Consider the following 20,321-nt stretch of genomic DNA (forward strand, 5'->3'; position numbering starts at 1 on the left):
CACCTTGTTTGCCAATCCCGGGTTTGCACACTCACCCCCACGTTTGCACAACCCCCTCCGTTTTCACACCCACATCCCCGTGTTCGCCCCCCTCCAGTTTTCACACCCACCCTCCCGTTTTCTCCCGCTCCCCGCCTGCACACTCACCCCACGTTTTCACTCTCACCCCGTTTGCACGACCCAATTTTTCACACTCAAACCCTGTTCCACCCACCCTGTTTTCACACCCCCCATGTCTGCACACCCCACCTGTGTTTGCACACTCACTCCCGCTATTTCCACCCCCGCCCCCCGTTTCCACCCCTGCTCCCGCCCCAGCTCTTCTCGAACTACAACTCCCATCACCCCCCGCGCCCAGAGAGCCCTGCTGCCCAATCAGCGCGCGGCTTGTTGGCAGGTGCCGCCATGGCGGTGCCCAGGCGCTAAGGGAGGCGCTCGGCGGCGCCGGGACACGGTGAGGGCCGAGGGGCGAGCGGCGGGACCCGTGGGCACCGGGGCGGCTCCGAGCGCCCCCGAGCAGCCCCTGGCCCCGGAGAGAGGGCGGGCCCCTCGGCCGTGCCCCCCGGAGCCGCTGGGCCGCGCTCCCCGCCGGGCCCGCTGCCCCCCGGCCCCGCTCTGCCCTTCCCAGGGGGGGTCAGGGCTCCGTCCCCCCTGAGCTCTCCGTCCGCAGGGTGACCATGAAGGTGGTGAACCTGAAGCAGGCCATCCTTCAGGCCTGGAAGGAGCGATGGAGCGACTACCAATGGGCCATAAACATGAAGCGGTTCTTCCCCCGCGGAGCTACCTGGGACATCCTCAACCTGGCAGGTCCGGGGGGGTTGGGGGGCTTTCCCCTCCTCGCTGGGCACACGCTGGGTGTTCTGGGGGTGGATTTTGGGGTGTCAACCCTCTGGGCTGCAGACAAGGGTATTTTGGAAGTCCCTGTTGCATTTTGGGCCCCTCCAGCCCCTTCTCACACTGCTTTTCATGCCAAAATGCCCTTTCCCAACCGCTTCAGCCCATTCCTGAGTGTTCCCCCAGCTCTTTGGATCCATTCCCTCCCTTTTTCCCCCCTGTGAGGGTTCAGGAGTCCATGCAGCCTGGCTTTTGGGACTGAGTTTTGCCAGGAGGGGATTATACTGGATGTTAGGGGAGATTTCTTCATGGAAAGGGTGGTCAGGCACTGGAACAGGCTGTGGTGGAGTCACCATCCCTAGAAGGGTTCAGAAACATGTGGGTGTCCGTGCACTTGGGGGCATGGACTGGTGGTGACATGGCAGTGCTGGGTTAAAGGTTGGAGTTGGTGATGCTCGAGGTCTTTCCAGCCTTAGTGATTCCCTGATTCCCTGGTTCTTTCCCTGCACAGGAGCCAGGTGCTGCTCCTGAGGCCGCTTCCCACCCTGGCTAGGGGGGGTTCCTTTTCCCAGTCCAGTTCAAGGGCATTTCACACAAATCCTGCCAAAGGCTGGGACCTTTGGTTTAAAGATTTGCCAGGCTCTCCTGCTAATTATAGAAATTTGGTGCTGGGATTTTCCCTGTGCAGCATGTCCCTGGATAAATAAACAGAGCCAGGGATCGCTGCTCTGGGGGGTTTAAAGGGAACCAGCCCCACATAGGCAGCAGATCTCGTGCTTCCGAGGGGGGAATCTTTCCCCAGTGGATATTTTTCCCCTCCCTCCACCCTCCCAGTGGATTTTCCAGCAGTGTCTGGGTTTTGTCACACCCTGAGCTGCTCTGGCTGGGTTTGCCCCCTCTGATGTGGGGCTGGAGGGGCCGAGCAGGAGCTGTGGCTGTGGGGAGATGGAGTTGCTTTGGATGGATTTGCTGGGTGTGGGGGTGGTTGGCTGGAGGGCCATTCCTGCTGCTGCCCAGCAGGTCCCTAGGGCTCCCTGGTGCCTGTTCCCACCCTGGTGGCACTGGCTCCTACTCCGCTGGCAGCGAGGCCTGTGGGGTGCTTGACGTGGGCTTGTCTGCGTATCCCCAAAAACAGGGCTAGAGATGGTAATTCCCTGTGATTTCTGTAGGAACAGGTTTCTCCTGGCCCACACTCAGCCAGGGGAAGGCTCAGCAGCCCGGGCTTTGTTGGGGGCAGCCTATATGCCAGGAGGGGAAGGAGCCATGTCCCCTTTTCCTTTTGGGAGCCCCAAAGGCAAGATGCCAACCCCGACTCCGAGCACACGGAGAGAGCCCATTCCCGAGGCCCCCATGGCTGGAACAGCAGCTCCCTTCCTCACCACAGCCCTTGGATCTGTCCTTCTCTGAGCTTGTGCCTTTCAGCTTTGGAAGTACAAAGGAGGGAAAGCTGGCACGGGCTGCCGGGCTCACGGCGGGGCCGGCAGATCGCTGCTGACACGTCTGCAGCGGGGAGCAGCATGTGGCTGGCTCGTGGTGGCACTCTGGGCTGGGCTGGGGAGGGGACGGCTGCCACCACCTTCTGTCCTCATCCCAGACGCTCTTGGCCCAGGTCTGAGCCTTGGAGCGAGACCCAGGGAGTCTCCTGCTCCCGCGCTCGGGATCCGCCGGCGGCTCCTCCTCGGCTTTGGGGCGACAACTTCCCACCCGGCTGCTGCTCCCCCTTTTACATCTGGGTGCTCTGACCTACTTGCAGCCCGAGCCACAGCCCGGGGCCTGCTCGGGGAGGTGCTTCCTGCGCTCTGCCATGGCTCAAATGGGCAATTAAAGGCTTGGCTGAGCAGATGGGACGGGCAGAGCCCCTCGGGCCACCGAGGGCCAGACGGGCAGGGCCGGGCCCAGCGCAGGGGACTGGCAGCCCCGAGCTCAGCCCCGGGTGCCCGCGCAAAAGCCACTCGGTGGAGGCTGCGGGGCAGGAGGTGGGAGGGAGGGGAATGTGTTTGGAGAGCAGCAGGCGCAGTTTTGGGGCCAGAGTGCCTGGGAGAGCTGAGTTAGCAGGAGGCTAAGCCTGAATTATTCACTGGCTTGTGCCATCGGGGATTAGAAAGTTGTGGGATTCAGTGAATTTTGGGGAAAAGCGGTGCGGAGTCGCTGTGGTTGACACAGTTGGGCTTTGCCAGCTTCACTCTGGGGTGAGGGCAGAGCAGTGTGTCTGTGTGTACCCGTGTCCCCACGTGCTGACCTGGGACCCCCCGGCCCCTCTTTCCTTGCAGAGGCTCTCCTGGAACAGGCCATGATCGGGCCATCCCCAAACCCACTCATCTTGTCCTACTTGAAATATGCCATCAGCTCCCAGGTAAGGACCTGCTGGCACTACTGGGGGACACCTCCCAGCCCCAGCGAAGTTAACAAAGAAACTGGGATGCTGGTGGTGGGCAGACACCCCAAATTCCCCATCTGAGCCTGTCCTGGGCTGGGCAGACACCCCAAGTCCCCCACCTGAGCCTTTCCAGAGCTGGGCCGGGTGGAGGAGGGCTCAGTGCGTGCCCCAGGCAGGGATGTTTCCATAAATAGCCTCTGCCACCGCCCGGGGTGGGAATTCTGCCCCCCGAGAGCCCCCGCACTCGCCGTGAGCTCCGCGCTTCCACATCCCGGCGTTTAATATTGCCTAAAGTTTGTGTGAAACACATCAGCGATCACCTAAAAATGTCTGTTTGGATTTGTGCCGGGTCAGCGCCCCGGCCCCGGCCCTGTCTGCGGTGACAGGCAGCGGGGCCGTGCCCTGACCTTGCCGTTCCTCGGCAACGAGCGCGGCGCTGGCACGGCCCCCGTGTGACACCGCGCTTGTTTTGGCTTTGTGTGTTGTAGATGGTGTCCTATTCCACGGTGCTGACGGCCATCAGCAAGGTACGGCTCGGGCAGGTGCTCTCTACCCACAACCCACGAATCCCTTTCCCTCCCCACGACTCCCACCAAATATAGGTCAAGTGGAAGGCGACGTCCTGAGCTGAGTCAGCAGTGGGCAGCCGGCACGGATTAGCACCCGAGCCCTTCCTGTCCCTGCTGGGGATGGGCTGCTGCGGGTCCTGCGGGGTTTTGGGGGTGTGAACGCTTCATCCCTCTGCCCTGGGGGGCCTGGCAGGCTCCTACTCTGTGTGTAACCCCAGCCTGGCCACCGGAAACCACATCCCACCGCAGCCAGCGGCTCTGGCAGCGCCGTGGGGATCAGAGCCGGCCGTGGAGGAGCTGCCAGCACCGGGGCCACGCGGCTGCGGCCACAGGCCGTGCTCACTTGTGGCTTCCCATGGGTGTTCAGTGTCCCCATGCTGCTTCCATGGGGATAAGCTGTGGCTGCCTCTACTTGGTGTTGGGAAGCCCCTCACAAGTTTTGTCAGACTCCCCACTCCCTGCCTTGCCAGCGTCACCTCAGGCCCCCCCCCCCCCTTGCCTTTCCGGGGCACTTCCGATCTGAAGGAAAAACAGTCTGAGAGAGAATAATTTCTCTCCCCCCACCTTGTTGTTGTGGGGATGAGAGGAGAGGAGAGCAGCACTGGTAGCCAGGGTTGTTTTGGGGGGCCCTAGGCTGAACTCGGAGCTGTGCCATGAAGACCTGGCGAGGTGGGTACCCCTCAGCAGGCTCAGCACTGATCCAACAGGATGGGTGTGCTCCCGGGGTGGGGTAGAGCCGAGCCCACCCACAGCTCTGCTCTGAAGGGCGCGGGCTCGTCGCCGTTCCCCTGGTCCCGCATCGCTGCCCGTTTGGAGGGCGGGCACAGCGCTGACCTTGAGAGCCGAGCCTTCCTCCTTCAGCTCAGCGTGGGCCCAGCGCAGAGCTGCGGGCAAGCTCCGGCCCGGCGGGGCTCCCCATCTGCTCCGGGAGGAGGGGGGGACCGTGCTTCTGCCGCCCCCCGCCCCCCAGCCCCGCGGCCAGCCGGGCTGTTGGCGCTGCCAGCCCTGCCGGGCCGGGGGTGGGCAGGGGGCTGGCACCCGGCCACCACCGCGGCGTCAGGGCAGCACAACCCCGGCCCGAGGCTGCGGAGAAAGCCCGGCCCCGGCCCTGCCACCCCGGGAGGGCATGACCTGGCCGACAGACAACCCTGACCTACTTCTCATTCAAGTGGCTTCTGGGTGGCTGCCAGGGCAAGTGTCCTGCGGCCGCAGCGCCCGGCCCGGCCCTGGAGGGAGGGCTTGAGGGTGTTTTGGGAACTTCCAGAGCTGGGCAGCCCCCATCTGAAATCCCTTCGTGTTCCCCTGCTCTAGTTCGATGACTTTTCCCGGGATCTGTGTGTCCAGTCGCTGCTGGAGATCATGGACATGTTCTGTGACCGCCTCAGGTATGATGTGACTGTTCCAGTGCTGCCACCTCGATCCTGGATGTGCCATGGGCAGCACTGGGAGCTGGTGGGGCCTGGCTGATCCCAGGATACTCACCCTGGCAGTTAAGGGCAAATTCCCCCTCCAGCTCCCATTCCCAAATTGCTGCCAGCATGGGGAGAGCAGAGGGAATCCAAACCCCACCAGCTTCATGGGAAGCTGCAGGAAGCCCCCGCCCCTACTCTGGGATAAACCTTGCTGTGGTATTCCTGCCCCGCTCAGGTAGGTGGGGTGGGCGTAAGTCCCATGGACTGAGGGTCTCTGTCCCCTTGGAGTGTTTCCTTTCCCTCTGCAGCTTTCCAGGCCCTGTCTGCATGTCCCTGTCTGGTCCTGCCTGCGCTGCCCCAGGCGCTGCCTTGTTTTTCTTCGTGCTCTTCCGCTGGTGTTGCAGGACCCAGGGGAGTCCAGACAATTCAGGCCACAAAAACTTTTTTAGAAAGCTCAGAAATCTTCCTGTTAACCCCTGACAGACTCTTCTGGGAGGCCAGAGGGACAGAGGGAGGAGGAGGAAGGCTGAAGGTAGCAGCCCTTCAATGAAATGAAATGAAGCAGCAGCAATGAATATGCATCAGTGACAGATGTTGACAAGGAGCTGTCGCTGGCCAACTGCAGAGCCGGCCCTTAATCCGCTCCTGCCTGCTCTGATCCTCTGCTTAATTTGATCAAAACTTCTGGCCCTGATGATTTGTGCATCAGGAGGGGAAAGCATTCACCTCTCGCAGAGCACTGATCGATGCTGAGCCTCTCTTAGCAGGATAATTTGATTAGAAGCTTGGAAAGTTTCCCTGTAGTGGAGTTGGCCAGCAAGGAGGCTGCACCAGGTGGATGGGGGGGTGTCCTTCCCCCCAGCACGGCGGGAATGCTGGTGGGATGAGCAGGTTGGGATCTACAGCAAAGGGACTGGGTGGGAGTGCAGGACCTGAATTTGGGTTACCCAGCCTACCCCGTGTCTGTGCCTCAGTTTCCCAGCACACAGTGAGCACATTCCCGTTTTCCTCCCCTTCCAGCTGCCACGGGAAGGCTGAGGAGTGCATCAGCCTGTGCCGGGCGCTGCTGAGTGCCCTCACCTGGCTCCTGCGCTGCGCCGCCTTCTACGCCGAGAAGGTGAAGGAGCCCCTGGAGCAGGCGGCGGCCGAGAACCAGCTGAAGATGTGCCTGGAGCGGCTGGAGAAGATGCTCAGCAGCACCAAGAACCGCGCCCTGATCCACATCGCCAAGCTGGAGGAGACGTGTATGTCCTTATCCCTGCGGAGGTGGCACTGCCACCTCTCCCTTCCCCCTGCCTGGCTCCTGCCGCATTGTCCCTGCAGCTCCAAGCCTATCCATCTTCCAGCCCTGTTGCTGTAACCGTCTCTCCTCCCTGGCTCCGTGCCACCCTCTGCCCCTTCCCCTCCGTGCTGCCCTTGGAAGAGGAGCAGAATTAATGTGGAGGCTGCGTGAGCTGTTCCTGGGCGCGTGGCGAGCCCTGTGCTCTGCCAGCCTGGCACAGCCCCGCGCCTTCGGCTGTGCCCATGTCTTGCCAGGAGGCTGTGCCAGGTCGGGCCTGAGGCAGGAGCTGCTGGGGGCACACAGATCCTTAGTTTGGGCTCACAGACCCTCTATTTGGGCACACAGACCGTTGGTTTGGGCTGGCAGCACCAACAGGGACCCCCAGCCTCCTCAGCCCCTCTGTGCTGCTATGGGCCTTGGAGCCAGCCTGCCCAGCTTTTCCATGTGTCCCTGTCCCCCGTCTGAATCCCTGCCCTCCCTCCCCAGCCTCCTGGAGCACTGTGGAGCAGTCCCTCGTCAAGCTGGGGGAGAACCTGAACAACCTCGGCACGTCCCCACTGCGGAGCCAGGCTGATGACTGCGTGTCCCTCATCAAGAGGTGGCTGTGTGCTGCTGCTTCATGGACTTGGGGGGCAAAATGGGTCTGAGCCCCATTCTGGCTCCCCCAAACTCCTTGCTCTGAGGGCTGAGAGCCTCCTACCTCTCTCCATGCTGGCTCCCTGCTTCCCTGTCCCTTTCCAGCTTGGATCCCTGCTCTGGCAGTGGGCTGGGGCTGACCAGAGAAGAGGGGACAGGGCAAGTGATGACCCAGGGCTTGCTCCTCTGGTGACCTGGGGCTCTTTACCATTCCTCAGCTGCTCTGGTCATACCAGAGCTGCCATTCCTGCTCCCTATCACTCTGGAACTGCTCCCAGGTCCCAGGGTCTTGGCTGTGCCTTGGAGATCCCAGGCACAGGTGCTCCAGGCTGTCCTGCCCCAGGGAGACACAGGGCAGCAAAGGTCAGGGGCTTGGCCAGGGAATGAGAGTGGGACAGGAGGAGCAGGAATCTGTCCCTGCAGGGCCCCAGTGACCCTGAGCTGTCCTCTCCCACCCAGCATCCCCACCATGCTCTCGGTCCACTCGGAGCAGCTGAACAAGACGGGGTTCCCCACCGTGCACGCCGTGGTGCTGCTGGAGGGGACCATGAACCTCACAGGGGAGACTCAGCCGCTGGTGGAGCAGCTCATGATGGTGAAGAGGATGCAGGTACAGAAGTGACAGCGTGTTCTCCTGCTCAGGTGGCCTGGGGCCACAGCCAGGGCTCCGTGCTGTGCCTGCCTGTGCTGATCCTGCTCCAAGGGAGCAGCGGGAGCGCATCAACACCATCACGGGGGTTCAGGGTTTGGCTGAGGGGGGTGGGGGATGTGCTTTGCTGCCAACCCAGCACTGAGGGGGTCTGTGTGTGTGCCCTGCAGCGCATCCCCTCCCCGCTCTTCGTGCTGGAGATCTGGAAGGCCTGTTTTGTGGGCCTCATTGAGTGCCCCGAGGGCACGGAGGAGCTCAAGTGGACAGCCTTCACCTTCCTGAAGGTAGGGCCCATCCCAGCCCTGCTCTGAGCCCTGTGCCTGTCACTGCCCTTTCCCTGCACACCCAGCTCCTGCTGAGCCCTGAGCTCTACCAGAGCAATTAGTCCTCCCCCACTGCAGAATGCCCCTTGGGGTGCCCCCACACCCCACAGTGTGCCCCTCAGAGTCCAACCCACTCCACCTGAGCCCGCCCCAGCCCTCCTGCCACCTGCTGAACATCAGCCTTGCTGTCTAGGGGCCTCCTTTCAGCCCAGCCCCACTTTGTTTGGCAGAGTTGGTTTTTCTGGGGTGTTGTAGGAGAAATGAAAGTGTGTGGGTTTAGATTAGATTTTGGGAAGAAGTTCTTCCCTGTTACTGGGGTGAGGCCCTGGCACGGGTTGCCCAGAGAAGCTGGGGCTGCCCCATCCCTGGAAGTGTCCAAGGCCAGGTTGGATGGGCTTAGAGCAACCCGGGATAGTGGAAGGTGTCCTTGCCCGTGGAAGGGGGTGTAGTTTAAGGTCTGTTCCAACCTAAACCATTCCATGATTCTATGATAAATGTGGCTCTGGGTGGTGGTGGAAGGACTCTGGAGGGGAACAGGGGCACCAGGTCCCCTGGGTGCACAGACTGCTCCAGAAATGCTCCTGTCCCTGGGCTGGGAGAGCAACTCTGTACAGCTGTGTTGGTCTGGGCTGGTGCTGCTGGGGGGTCCTGGCTGTGGAGTGGGGTCTGCCCCAGTGTCACACCATGCCCTGTGTCTTTCAGATGCCCCAAGTCCTGGTTAAACTCAAGAAGTATCCCCAAGGGGACAGGGTGAGTCTGGAGGGCCATCCATGGGGGCTGTGTGTCACCATGTGTGAGCTGTGTCACCGTGGGGCTGGTGCCTGGCCAGAGCTCTGTGGGGAAATGGTCTGTGTCCCAAGAACCTTCCCTAACGGAGCAGGCAGTGGGAGGGGGAGGTGGGGGTGTGTTGGGAGCACGCCAGGCTGAGTGCTGGGCTTTGTGCTCGGCAGGATTTCACCGAGGACGTGAACTGTGCCTTCGAGTTCCTGCTCAAGCTGACCCCTCTGCTCGACAAAGCCGACCAGCGCTGCAAGTGAGTGCTCGCCATGGCCAGGGCTCACATGTGGCCCCGTGCCACAACCACCCTGTCCTTGGTGCAGGGTCCTGGCAAGGCTGGTTTAGTTTCTGATCCAGTTCCTCCTTCCTGAGGACCTGGTGCTGCCACATAAGCGAGGCAGCGAGTGTGTGACAGCTGAGTGTGGGTGATGCTGTGTGACACCCAGAGCTGCTCTGGGCCCTGCAGCATCCTCAGGGGGGTGGGAGCGGGCCCAGGAGGGCAGCTTGGGAGTCCCCCTGCCCTGTGGCACTGCCTGGGGTGACAGGAATGCTGTCCCTCAGGCTAGGGCTCTGCTCTCTCTTCCAGCTGCAACTGCATAAGCCTGCTCCTGCAGGAGTGCAGCAAGCAGGGTCTGCTCTCCGAGGCCAACAAGACCAACCTGATCGACAAACGGTACAGCCCCTCCAAAGTCTGGGTAACCCCCAAAAGTGGGGCTGGAGCACCTTGTTTTGGGGAGGCATGAGGGAACAGCTGCTGTGTCTGTGGCTGGGGCACGGCGACCTGGGGGGATGTGGCATTGCTTTTGGTTACAGGTTGGGTACAGGTAGAGTCTGTCCTCTCAGAATGGCAGCTGGTGGTGGCCTGAAGCAGTGACTTTCCCTTGAGGGTGCCAGTGGGTGGGAGGAGGAAGGCAGGGTGATGGATTCCTGCTCACTGACCCTTCTTTGGGGTCCCCCAGGACAGCGGACAAGGAAAACTCTCCGTGCTTGAAATCCGCCGAGAATGCCAACATCCAGCCAAACCCAGGGCTCATCCTGAGGGCTGAGCCCACTGTCACCAACATCCTGAAGGTGAGTCCTCTCCTAAAGCCGTGCTGGGCAGGCTGGGCTTGGCACCAGAGCCCCTTCCCAGCAGTACCAGTCACACCAGGCAGCTGGGGTGGCTGGGAGGTGCCTGATCTCCTTCTGCACTGGGGTGGAGGAGCAGAGGAATCACTCCCAGCTTTGATGCTCTGCCGTGGATCTCAGGAGGTCCCCTCCTCCCTCCTGGGAGGCTGGAGGAGCTGTCAGGTGGCATGTCATCAGTGCCAGCAGCCTGAGCCCAGCCAGCTCTGCCCATCCCGCTCAGCCGCTCCCCACGTGCATCTCCCCCGGTTCCCGGGGACTCCCTATGTCCCCGTGTCACTCTGGTTGTTTTGCTGCTGCTCAGTGACAGGGGATGTTTTTCTGCCAGTACCAAGGGCACAGAGGGCTCCATCCCACCTCCCCCAAACCCTGTGAGTCCCTGCTCCCCAAGCTGGAGTTTTACTGCTGCTCTGTAGCACATGTTCCCCGTGACTTCTCTTTCCTCTTACTTTTTTGGTTGTAGACCATGGATGCAGATCACTCCAAGTCCCCCGAGGGCTTGCTGGGGGTCCTGGGTCACATGCTGTCTGGGAAGAGCCTGGACTTGCTGCTGGCAGCGGCAGCAGCCACGGGCAAGCTGAAATCCTTTGCTCGGAAGTTTGTCAAGTGAGTGTCCACCTGGATGGCACCATCCCTGGTGCCCACGGGGGAGTGGGCAGCCCCCCAAGCTGCCCCCCACACAGGGCTGGATGTGCCTCTGGCCCAGTGGAGCACTGGGAGGGCTGGGATTGTAGGGAGGCTGCACCCCACAGCACCCTATTTTGCCTCTGCATGAACAGGGCAGAGGATCAGAGCCAGGTTGTTTTGGGGTGTTCAGAGAACTGAAGGCCCTGGCAGAGCCCTGGATCCAGGGCTGTGTCCCTTCTGTCCCCAGACACCCGTGTCCTGGTTACAGCACACGCACAGCACACGTGGGGCTGTGTGATGGGCTCCCCTGAGAGCTCAACCCACACCAGCCCCCGTGGGTGCGCAGGGGAGCAGTTTGGGGGTCTGTGCTCTGAAACCCCCACACAGCCAGCAGGGCTGGCTCTGGGGAGGGCCCGTGGGTGTGGGGACGAGCAGTGTGGCTGGACCTGTTTGGCTGCAGGGAGTGGAGACAGGGAGGAGGTGGTTTGTCCCTGTGGTGCTGGAGGGTGTCTGTGGAGCTGGGCCCGACTTCTCCTGCCCCTCTGTGCTGGGATGGGGTGCAGGGAGGGATCTGCAGGCGGGGCAGCCTCTGCTTGTCTCAGGGGTAGGAATTGGCCTGTTGGAGTGATAACGCTTCACTGCCACTCTCTGCCCCTGCAGGCTGAACGAATTCACCAAGCAAATCACCGGAGAAATCTGTAAGTGCGTGTGTGCTCGTGTGTGGGGGGATCTGAGCTGGGCCCCCCCTTTCTACGTGCTGGGATGCTCTGGGGCCTGGCTGGATTAAACTGGGACTGGCTGTGGGGCCAGAGCGAACTGAGCTGTACCAGGCCTGGCTGGGGGTGCCAGTGGGGAGGGGGCACAGGGGCACGTGGCCATGTGCCAGTGGGGCTCTGAGTTCCTGGGGACCCGCTGCTCTCACGTGTGTGTCCATCCCAAATGTGGGTGTTCCCTGCTTGCAGGGGAAGGGCTCCCTCTCCCCAGCCGAGCCTGGGGGCCCCTTGGCTCCCTCCCTGGAAGGGGTGATGTGTCAGCACAGCCCAGATAAGGACTCTGACTCCATGTGTGTGTGATGAAACTTGTGGAGTGCTCTGACCTTCCATGGCGAGGGGATGGCCCAGAGGAGGCCAGAGCTGCTTTGGGGGCTCGAGCAGAGGCAGACAGGGTGGGGGGAGGCACTTGGCACGTCCCCTCATTTACACACAGGCACTGGGGGGGTTACAAAAGCTGCCTGAGGGGAGCAGGTCCTGGCCCCTGCACTCGCGGGGTCCTGCTTTCATCCTTGTGCTGAGGCTGGAGACCCCCAAGGTCTTTGTTTCTCCTCCCTCAGCCAAGAGTGGCTCAGTGCGAGCCCTGCTCTTCGACATCTCCTTCCTCATGCTGTGCCATGTGGCCCAGACCTACGGCTCAGAGGTAAGGATCCTCTGAGGGGCTGGATCCTGCAAGGGGATGGATGGGGCTGGATCCTCCGAGGGGATGGATGGGGCTGGGTGGGGCTGGATCCTCTGAGGGGCTCTCGCCAGCGCAGCCTCCTTGCTGCTGCAGCCTGCCAGCCTCCTCTAGTGGCCAGCCTGCCCCTGTCCCTCCTGTCCCTGCTTTCCCCACTGTCCCTGCAGCCACCATACTGCCTGGGGCACAGCACCCAGTGCCTGTCACCTGGAAATCTGTCCCCGGGGCTCCATGGCCTCTAAGTGGTGGAGGAGGACTGGCTGTCACCTCCCTGAGGGCTTGGACTGTGCTCCATTTGTGGACAGTGGGATCGGTGGGAATGCTGCTTCTGCAACTTCCCCGGGCTGGCTCTGAGCTCCCTGGGCTTTCCCTGGTGCTGCCCCTCCAGTTTGGCCCTGTTTGGCTGGGGGGGGGTCACACAGCCAGATGATGTCAGCCCTCCCCCATCCAAGGAGGAACTCTCAGCCCCACATGGGAAACGGCACTTTGGTTGCATGAAAATGTTTCAAGTTTCAACATCTGTGTGTGTTGGGAGCAGAAACGATACTGAAACACTGGGAATGCAGAGAGGGGGAGAGAGGGGCCCTGCCCAGCCAGCCCTGGGGAGCGGGGAGGGGGCTCCTGACCGGGGGGACGTGCCCGGGGCTGTCCGATGAGGTCTCATCCCCTGTCCCAGTCCTGTGACTTTCCTGCCCAGCTGCTGCTGAACAGATGTGCAAAACTTTTTTTGGACAAAAATAGCATCCCCTGGGTGACACAGGCTGAGAGAGGAAGTGACATGTGGGATTCCCAGCTCATGACCCCCCCAAGACCCTCCCAGCTGGGCTGTGGTAGCCCGGCACTGGGGACCCTGAGCACAGCTCACAGGGGTGGGGGGACACGGGACCCTTTGGGGCAGGACACGGTGACCCCAGGGCTGGTCCTGGCCTGGCATCTCTCCTCCTCTGAGCTGGGCCTTGGTCTCCTGGGGAACCCTCTCGTAATGGGAGAAACCACAGCCCACAGACCGGAAACCAGTGCCTTACTGGGGGCTGACCAGTGCCTTACTGGGGGCTGACCAGTGCCTGTTTCTCCCTCTGGGCCACAGGGCGGCGCTGTTCCCCCGGCCATGAGCACCCCAGGGTGGGGGGTCTCACCCCAGGGTGGGGGTCTCACCCCAGCAGGGTCCCTGCGGGATGCAGACCCCGTGCCGGCTCCTTTCCAGGTGATCCTGTCGGATTCGAACCCTCCGGGCGAGGTGCCCTTCTTTGAGACCTGGATGCTGACCTGCATGCCCGAGGAGGGGAAGATCCTCAACCCCGACCACCCCTGCTTCCGCCCGGATTCCACCAAGGTGGAGTCCCTGGTCGCCCTCCTCAACAACTCCTCTGAGATGAAGCTGGTGTAAGAGCCCACCCGTGAGCCCCCACCCCAGCTTCCCTGGCCCCGTGGCCGTGCCTGAACCCCCCACCTCTTCCCTGACAGGCAGATGAAGTGGCACGAGGTGTGTCTGAGCATCTCAGCTGCCATCCTGGAGATCCTCAATGCCTGGGAGAACGGTGTCCTCACCTTTGAGTCCATCCAGGTGGGGCTGGTGGGGGACAGAGTGGGGCTGTGCTGTGTCCTAAGGAGGGGCCAGGGGTCGAGATGCTCCAGGGTCCCCTGTTCTCCTGCAGCTGCCTTGGAGCTCAGAGACTTGGGAGGGGGGAACTGTTGTGGCTTCAGCCCTGTGATGCTGCCCTGACCCAGTGGCTGGCAGTGGGACTGGCAGGGACAATGTCACCCATGGAGGAGGGAAGGGCTTGGACACCACAGTCAGGACCCACAGCTCTGGGAGGCGATTCCTGAGCATCCACCTGTCTGTGCTCATCCTCTGCTCCATCTCCTCTCCTAGAAAATCACGGACAACATCAAGGGGAAGGTGTGCAGCATGGCAGTGTGTGCTGTGGCCTGGCTGGTGGCCCACGTCCGCATGCTGGGCCTGGACGAGCGGGAGAAGTCCCTGCAGATGATCCGACAGCTCGCGACCCCCCTGTACGGGGAGAACACGCTCCAGTTCTACAACGAGCGGTGAGCTCGGGCACAACCTGTCCCTGCCCTGCTCCTGCCTCCCACTGCCATGCCGTTCTCTACCCTGCTTCCCCTTCCCAGTGCTGTGTCTCCTATCCCCCTTCCCAGTTCCCTCCTGATCCCATCTCTCCTCTGCAGCGTGGTGATCATGAGCTCCATCCTGGAGCACATGTGCGCCGACGTCCTGCAGCAAACGGCCACGCAGATCAAGTTCCCTTCCACGGGCATGGACACCATTCCCTACTGGAATCTCCTGCCCCCCAAGAAGCCCATCAAGGAGGTGCTGACCAGCGTGTTCACCAAGGTGCTGGAGAAGGGCTGGGTCGACAGCCGCTCCATCCACATCTTCGACACCCTGCTGCACATGGGGGGTGTCTACTGGTTCTGCAACAACCTGGTCAAGGTATGGGGGGGCAGGAGGGACCCCCAGTGCCACAGAGGGAACGCTGGTTGTGGTCTGTGCTCCCAGTGCCCTCGGTGTCTGCTGGGCACTGGAGGGGAGGGGGCAGGCCCAGCCCTGCCCGTGCTTCCCTCCTCCCTGCCCTCCTCCCTGCAGGAGCTGCTGAAGGAGACGCGGAAGGAGCACACCCTGCGGGCCGTGGAGCTGCTCTATGCCATCTTCAGCCTGGACATGCAGCAGCTGACGCTGACGCTGCTGGGCCACATCCTGCCCAACCTGCTGACGGACTCCTCCAAGTGGCACACCCTCATGGACCCCCCCGGGAAGGCCCTGGCCAAGTAAGACCCCAGACCCACGGGATACTCTGTCCCTGGGGGAGCCTGCCTGGGGAGGTGGGGAGATGCTGGGATGGAGGTCCCAGACACTCAAATCCCTCCCTGTCCCTGGCACAGTGCTGACAGTTCCCACTCTGGGTCCATTCCCTGCTGTCCCCCTCTGAGGAGGGACCTGCTGTGTCCCATCCCTGGGCTCACACCTCATCCTCAGGTGGGCTGGCAGCACCTGGCTGTGTCCCTACTCTGTCCCCAGGCTCTCTGTGTGGTGTGCCCTGAGCTCCTACTCCTCCCACAACAAGAGCCAGGCCTCGGCCCGGCAGAAGAAGCGGCACCGGGAGGACATCGAGGTGTGTCTGGTGTGGAGCAGGGGTTGGCAGGGGGCTCTTTGTGCCCAAAAGCAGCAGTGTCCTGGGGAGGGGAGGGTGGAAGGAGTTGGTGGGTTAGACCAGACTCCCTACCCAGCTTCTCTGGGCTCTTTGAGTTCTTTTGACTTTAAAATCCAGGGTTTCCCTTGTCTTTCCTGGGGAAGGGGCTGTAATGAGCTGGTCTGGATGTGTCCTGCCCAGGTTGGGATGCTGCGAGTGAACAGAGATCATAGTCCTGGGCCCAGGGTGGGCAAGGACACCCCCCTCAGTGAGGGGCTGGTGGGGCTGAACCCCCTCTTTCTTTCCCCCAGGATTACATCAGCCTGTTCCCGCTGGATGACACACAGCCCTCCAAGCTCATGCGCCTGCTGAGCTCCAACGAGGAGGATTCCAACATCCTCTCCAGCCCCAGTAAGTGTGGGGAATGGGGTGGGGGTGGGTCCTGGGAGGGCACCATCCTGCCTTACTGTTCTTTTTGACTGTGAAATGTGTATTTGAGCAAAACCCCTTCCCTTCCCAAACTGGCTGGGTGAGGATTTAGAGCACTCAAGTGTTATTTCAGTTATCCTGGAAAAGGGAAAGGCAAAACTCTTTATTTCTCTGATCTGAACAACTTCAAGGGGTGAGGTTACACCTTCTCTCCATGCTGGTGCCCCCCAACCCAGCACTCCATTCCCGAGGGGCTCAGGGGGGCTTTGAGAGCCATGTTCCCCCCAGCCACCCTGCGTGGGACCAGAGCTGGAGGTGACATTCCTGATGTCTGAGGCCAAATCCTGACATTCCAGTGCTGTGAGCAGAGCCTTGGAACACATCTGTGTCCCTGTGGTGTCACAGGTTGCAACAGCTCTGGTGGTCCATGTCCTGCCTGGCGGGTGCTGTCATGGCTCCCATGTGCATTGTCCACACTCCTGGGCAGTGAGTCAGGACCTTTCCTGGTCATTGTTTCTCCCCTTATCCCGAATGTGCTCTTCAGTTATTAGTTTTCGACACATCCATTGACCTCTGGTTTCTTTACTGTCGAAATACGGGCTTTTCCCTTTATCTCACTTATCTTTTTTTAACTCCTGAGGCAGTCCCACCTCTTCCCAGCGACATTCAGGACTTTTTTGGGCTGTTTTCTGCAGTGATGTGGAAACACTGCTTCCTGCAGCGGCCACATAACTCATGTGATTCCATGAGAAAAGTGTGGGAGGGATTTCTTTTTTTGGTGAGCATCCTCAAGAGCAGCACAAGGTGGGTCCTGCCGGTTTGGGCAGGAGCTGTGGACCATGGGGTCTGCACAAGAGCCTTCCCAGGGCATTTTCATCCTGTTGGAATGGAGCTGGCCCAGTTCCTCCCACAGAAGCGCCCAACTGGGGGCAGCTCAAGCCCCCTGGTCTATCCCGAGATTTACTGCTAGATTTGGACGTGCCTCAGCTCTGGTAGCTGGACTGCACCCTGACAGTGAGATTGCAGAGCTGCTGTGCAGCTGTTGAACATCTGGCTCTCACACAGGATGTGCAACGTGTGTGTTGCTGCTCTTCCTCTCTCCTGATCGTGACATCCCCTGGGAGCAGCCTGGGGATCCCCCCCGGGCTCTTGGCTCTGTGGGGGCTGGCAGGGGGGATGTGGCACAGACTGTGCTGTGTTTCTGGGGTGCCTCAGTGGCACAGACTCAGTTGGGGTATGGGGGGCCCAAACATCTTCCATTCCACGGGGTCACTCGTGGCAAAACCCGTTCTGGAGCTGGGTCACCTTGAGTGGCTAGAGCTGGCCAGGGTGGGCACACTGGCACAACCAAGAGGCTGTTCCTGACTCCTGTTCTGCTGCCCACAGATCGTTCCATGAGCAGCTCACTCTCTGCTTCCCAGCTCCACACTGTCAGCATGAGGGACCCGCTCAACCGCGTGCTGGGTAAGGTGGGGGCGGGTCCGTGGGGTCACATCCAGCCAGGCTGGGGCACCAGTGGGAGGTGTGGACCACCCCCAGCCCCCCAGAACTGACCTGACTGTTGATCTGTCCCTGTCCCCACAGCAAACCTCTTCCTGCTCATCTCTTCCATCCTGGGGGCCAAGACAGCCGGCACCCACACCCAGTTTGTCCAGTGGTTCATGGAGGAGTGTGTGGAGTGCCTGGAGCAGGGCAGCCGTGGGAGCATCCTCCAGTTCATGCCCTTCACCATGGTGAGCCCTGTGGCTGTGACACCTCTGTCCCTGCTTGGGGGTGTGCTGGGGTCCCACAGGACAGGGGCACATCTGGGGGTCCTGCTGCCTGTCTCACCTGTCTCCATCTCTGGGGACACTCACTGTGCTTCTCCTGTGCCCCAGGTTTCGGAGCTGGTGAAGGTGTCCACCATGTCCAGCCCCAAAATCGTGCTGGCCATCACTGACCTCAGCCTGCCCCTGGGCCGCCGCGTCGCTGCCAAGGCCATCGCTGCGCTGTGAGGGGACAGCGCCTGCCCAGGGCACATCCCTGAGCATCCTGGGCACCTCCCTGCCAACCTGGATGCCTGGGATGGCTTCTGTCACTGCAGCTTGGCCTCACCCTGCCCATGGGCTGCTCCCTCAGTGCCCGGAGCCGTCCCTGTGCTGCCTCACGAGGGCTTCGAGAATGAGACGCCCCCATGATTTTTTCTATCCTATAAATAATTCAATCCTTTTGTAGAACCAGGTTTTGCCTCATTTCTGTCTGGGGTCCTGGGGCTCCCCAAAATCCCTTGTTTCAGGAGGTGATGGGGGAGTCAGTGTCCAAGCCCTGTGCTGGGAAGGAGGTTGAATTCCACTCTCCCTGTCCCAGACCCCCGGAGTGTTCTGTGCTGCACTGGGTGGAGCAGGGATGCTTCCTTGCTGTGCTGTCAGCCACAAACAGGCTCTTGTTGGGAATTCCTCCATGTGAACGGGAGTTCTTGCTGGAATTCCTCCCCGTGAGTGTGAGTTCTTGCTGGAATTCCTCCCCGTGAGTGTGAGTTCTTGCTGGAATTCCTCCCCATGAGTGTGAGTTCAGGCCAAGGCGAGCGCGGCACTGGTGACCGGTGAGTAACCATGGCCTCACCGGCACCTCACCGTCCCTGGGCTGGGACAGACTCCCCCAGGACTGTCCTCACACCCTGTCAGCTGCTCTGGTGGTGAATCCTCTTGGAGTGTCACCAACCCCCAACCCTGAGGGGGTGGCAGGGCCGGGGTGGCTGTGCCTCTGCCCCTTCACTCATTGAGGGGGAAGCAGGGCCAGCGGGCACCAGCCCTTCCCTCTGGGCACTGCAGCTCTGGGACCGGGCTGTGCCTCTGCCCCCTTGGCACTGGTGGAGTTCCCAGCTCACTCCTGGCTGCTCCCAGGCTTTGCTGGAGGGAGAGATCCCAATGCACTGGGGGTAGCTGTGGGTGCTGGCTGGTCCTTGGCCTTCAGGGAGGGAGCTGCTTTCCCACTGCTCCCATGGGTTCATCCCTGGTCCAGGGCAGGTGCAGAGCGGCCGTGGGGGTGGGTGGGGCAGCTAACAGAGCTGTGACATGCACTAGAATGTACTGGGATGGCCTCACCAGGCCTGACACCGGTGTGAGTGCCACGCTGAGCTGGCACCGACCTGCCTGGGCACCACTGCTCGCCCAGGGGCGGCTCTTTACCGTTAGCCCGGAGCAAAGAGCAGGACCTGGTGCTCGTGGCCTTCCCGGCTCTGTCAATATTTGCCTTGACAGCACCGTGCCTGGTGTTGGCACTGGCGCTTCCCCTTCCAGGAAGGGGCTGGAGTGGAAAAAGGGGGTTTTTCTGTAAGCACCCATGAGGTGGGAGAGGAAGGAGGGAGCTGCTGTCCATGGGGGTGGGTGCGGCCAAATGCCTGGGAGCAAGGGCTTCCTCTGGCGATGAGAGCCCTGCCATGGGGCTCTGGCCTTGTGCCAGCCCCTTCCCAGGGCTGGGAAGTTGGGGGGAGGCAGGAACTCCTCCCACTGGCCCCCACTGGCCCTGGGCTCTGTCCCTGTGGGGCTGGGATGAGTGTGGTGAGGGATGCTGGTGGTCACAGGACCTGAGCGTGGGCCCGATGGGAGGAAAGTGATCGGGTGGAGCTGAGGAGCGCGGGGACAGCCCGGGCTGGGCGAGGCTGGGGGTGGTTGCAGGGGCTTTCTGGAGCAGGGAGATGCCCAGGGGTCTCCTGACATTGCCACATCCGTTTGTCCATCCACCCTGCCACAGGCACTCTGCCTTCCTCACTGCTGGAAGCCTTGTCCCACTGTGGTCGCTCTGGGAGGGCTCTGGGCACATCCCGAGGCAGCTCTGGAGCAGATTCCCCCTGTGGCAGCAGCAGCAGAGGGGTGGGTGGGTCCTCCCAGCGCGGGTGGCTTCCGGAGCTTTCTAGGAATCGGCTCTTGCCCAAGTGATGCTGCCGGGAGTGGGAGGAAACAGATGCCCCACGGGTGCCTCCCAGCCCTCAGGGGGCTCGGGCCATGGTGTGGGGGCACCAGGGGGGTTGGTTTCCAGTGGCACTGTGCACCACTGAGCCGACACAGGCAGCCACAGCCCAACCCCAAGTGCCACATTCCCTGGTCCCCCATTCCTCTGTCCCCGTGTCCCCATGCCCGGTCACTCCACTTCCCCCCCAAGCAGGCAGGAGACAGCAGGACAGAGCAAAAATAGAGTTTATTTCCATTTTTATCACAAATAAAAAAACCAACATAGCGTGTGTTCCTCGGGGCTGACCCAACTGCAGCAATAAATAGAGTACAAAACCCGCCACCCCCGTGCCCACAGCTCCCACACGGCCACGGGACCGGGGCTGCGTCAGGCTCAGGGGATGGGACCACGTCCAAGCAGCTGCTCCCAGCCAGGGATGGGCACTAATAAGTTAAACTGCAATAAATACCCCGAATTTAGCAGGGAAGGGGGACAGAGCAGAGACAGCCCCCCCCCCAAGCACTGGTGCTCCCCAGAAAAGCCTCGTTCTGGGTGGGTTGCATCCCCACGACATTTCCATCCTCCCCTCCCTCCCTAATGGCTAATAAATATTAATTACTGGAAATAACACCCATCAGATGTGGCCCTGCAGGCTGCAGCCCAGGCAGGGAGATGCTGCTCTGGAGCATCCTCATCCTCAGATGAAGGTGGTGTCCCATGGGATGCTGCAGGTGGGACCCTGCAGCACAAACC

The 20,321-nt window shown here is 61.5% G+C and overlaps 1 protein-coding gene across 1 annotated transcript; it reads left to right on the plus strand.

Moving 5' to 3' along the window:
* Window positions 1–398: 398 nt before the first annotated feature.
* Window positions 399–17,857, plus strand: MED24 (mediator complex subunit 24). The gene is made up of 26 exons (XM_027666366.1): window positions 399–454; window positions 671–807; window positions 3,105–3,187; window positions 3,700–3,738; window positions 5,092–5,165; window positions 6,213–6,436; window positions 6,961–7,072; window positions 7,570–7,720; window positions 7,930–8,043; window positions 8,785–8,832; window positions 9,033–9,115; window positions 9,446–9,532; window positions 9,819–9,930; window positions 10,448–10,590; window positions 11,272–11,309; window positions 11,942–12,024; window positions 13,265–13,443; window positions 13,525–13,624; window positions 13,934–14,109; window positions 14,248–14,512; window positions 14,666–14,847; window positions 15,098–15,191; window positions 15,521–15,620; window positions 17,025–17,102; window positions 17,223–17,371; window positions 17,516–17,857. The coding sequence occupies exons 2-26, from the start codon at window positions 678–680 to the stop codon at window positions 17,630–17,632; spliced, it is 2,961 nt and encodes a 986-aa protein (XP_027522167.1). The 5' UTR covers window positions 399–454; window positions 671–677; the 3' UTR covers window positions 17,633–17,857.
* Window positions 17,858–20,321: the final 2,464 nt, after the last annotated feature.

Source organism: Corapipo altera, unplaced genomic scaffold (assembly GCF_003945725.1).
Source record: "Corapipo altera isolate COAL_440 unplaced genomic scaffold, ASM394572v1 200, whole genome shotgun sequence".
NCBI lineage: Eukaryota > Metazoa > Chordata > Aves > Passeriformes > Pipridae > Corapipo > Corapipo altera.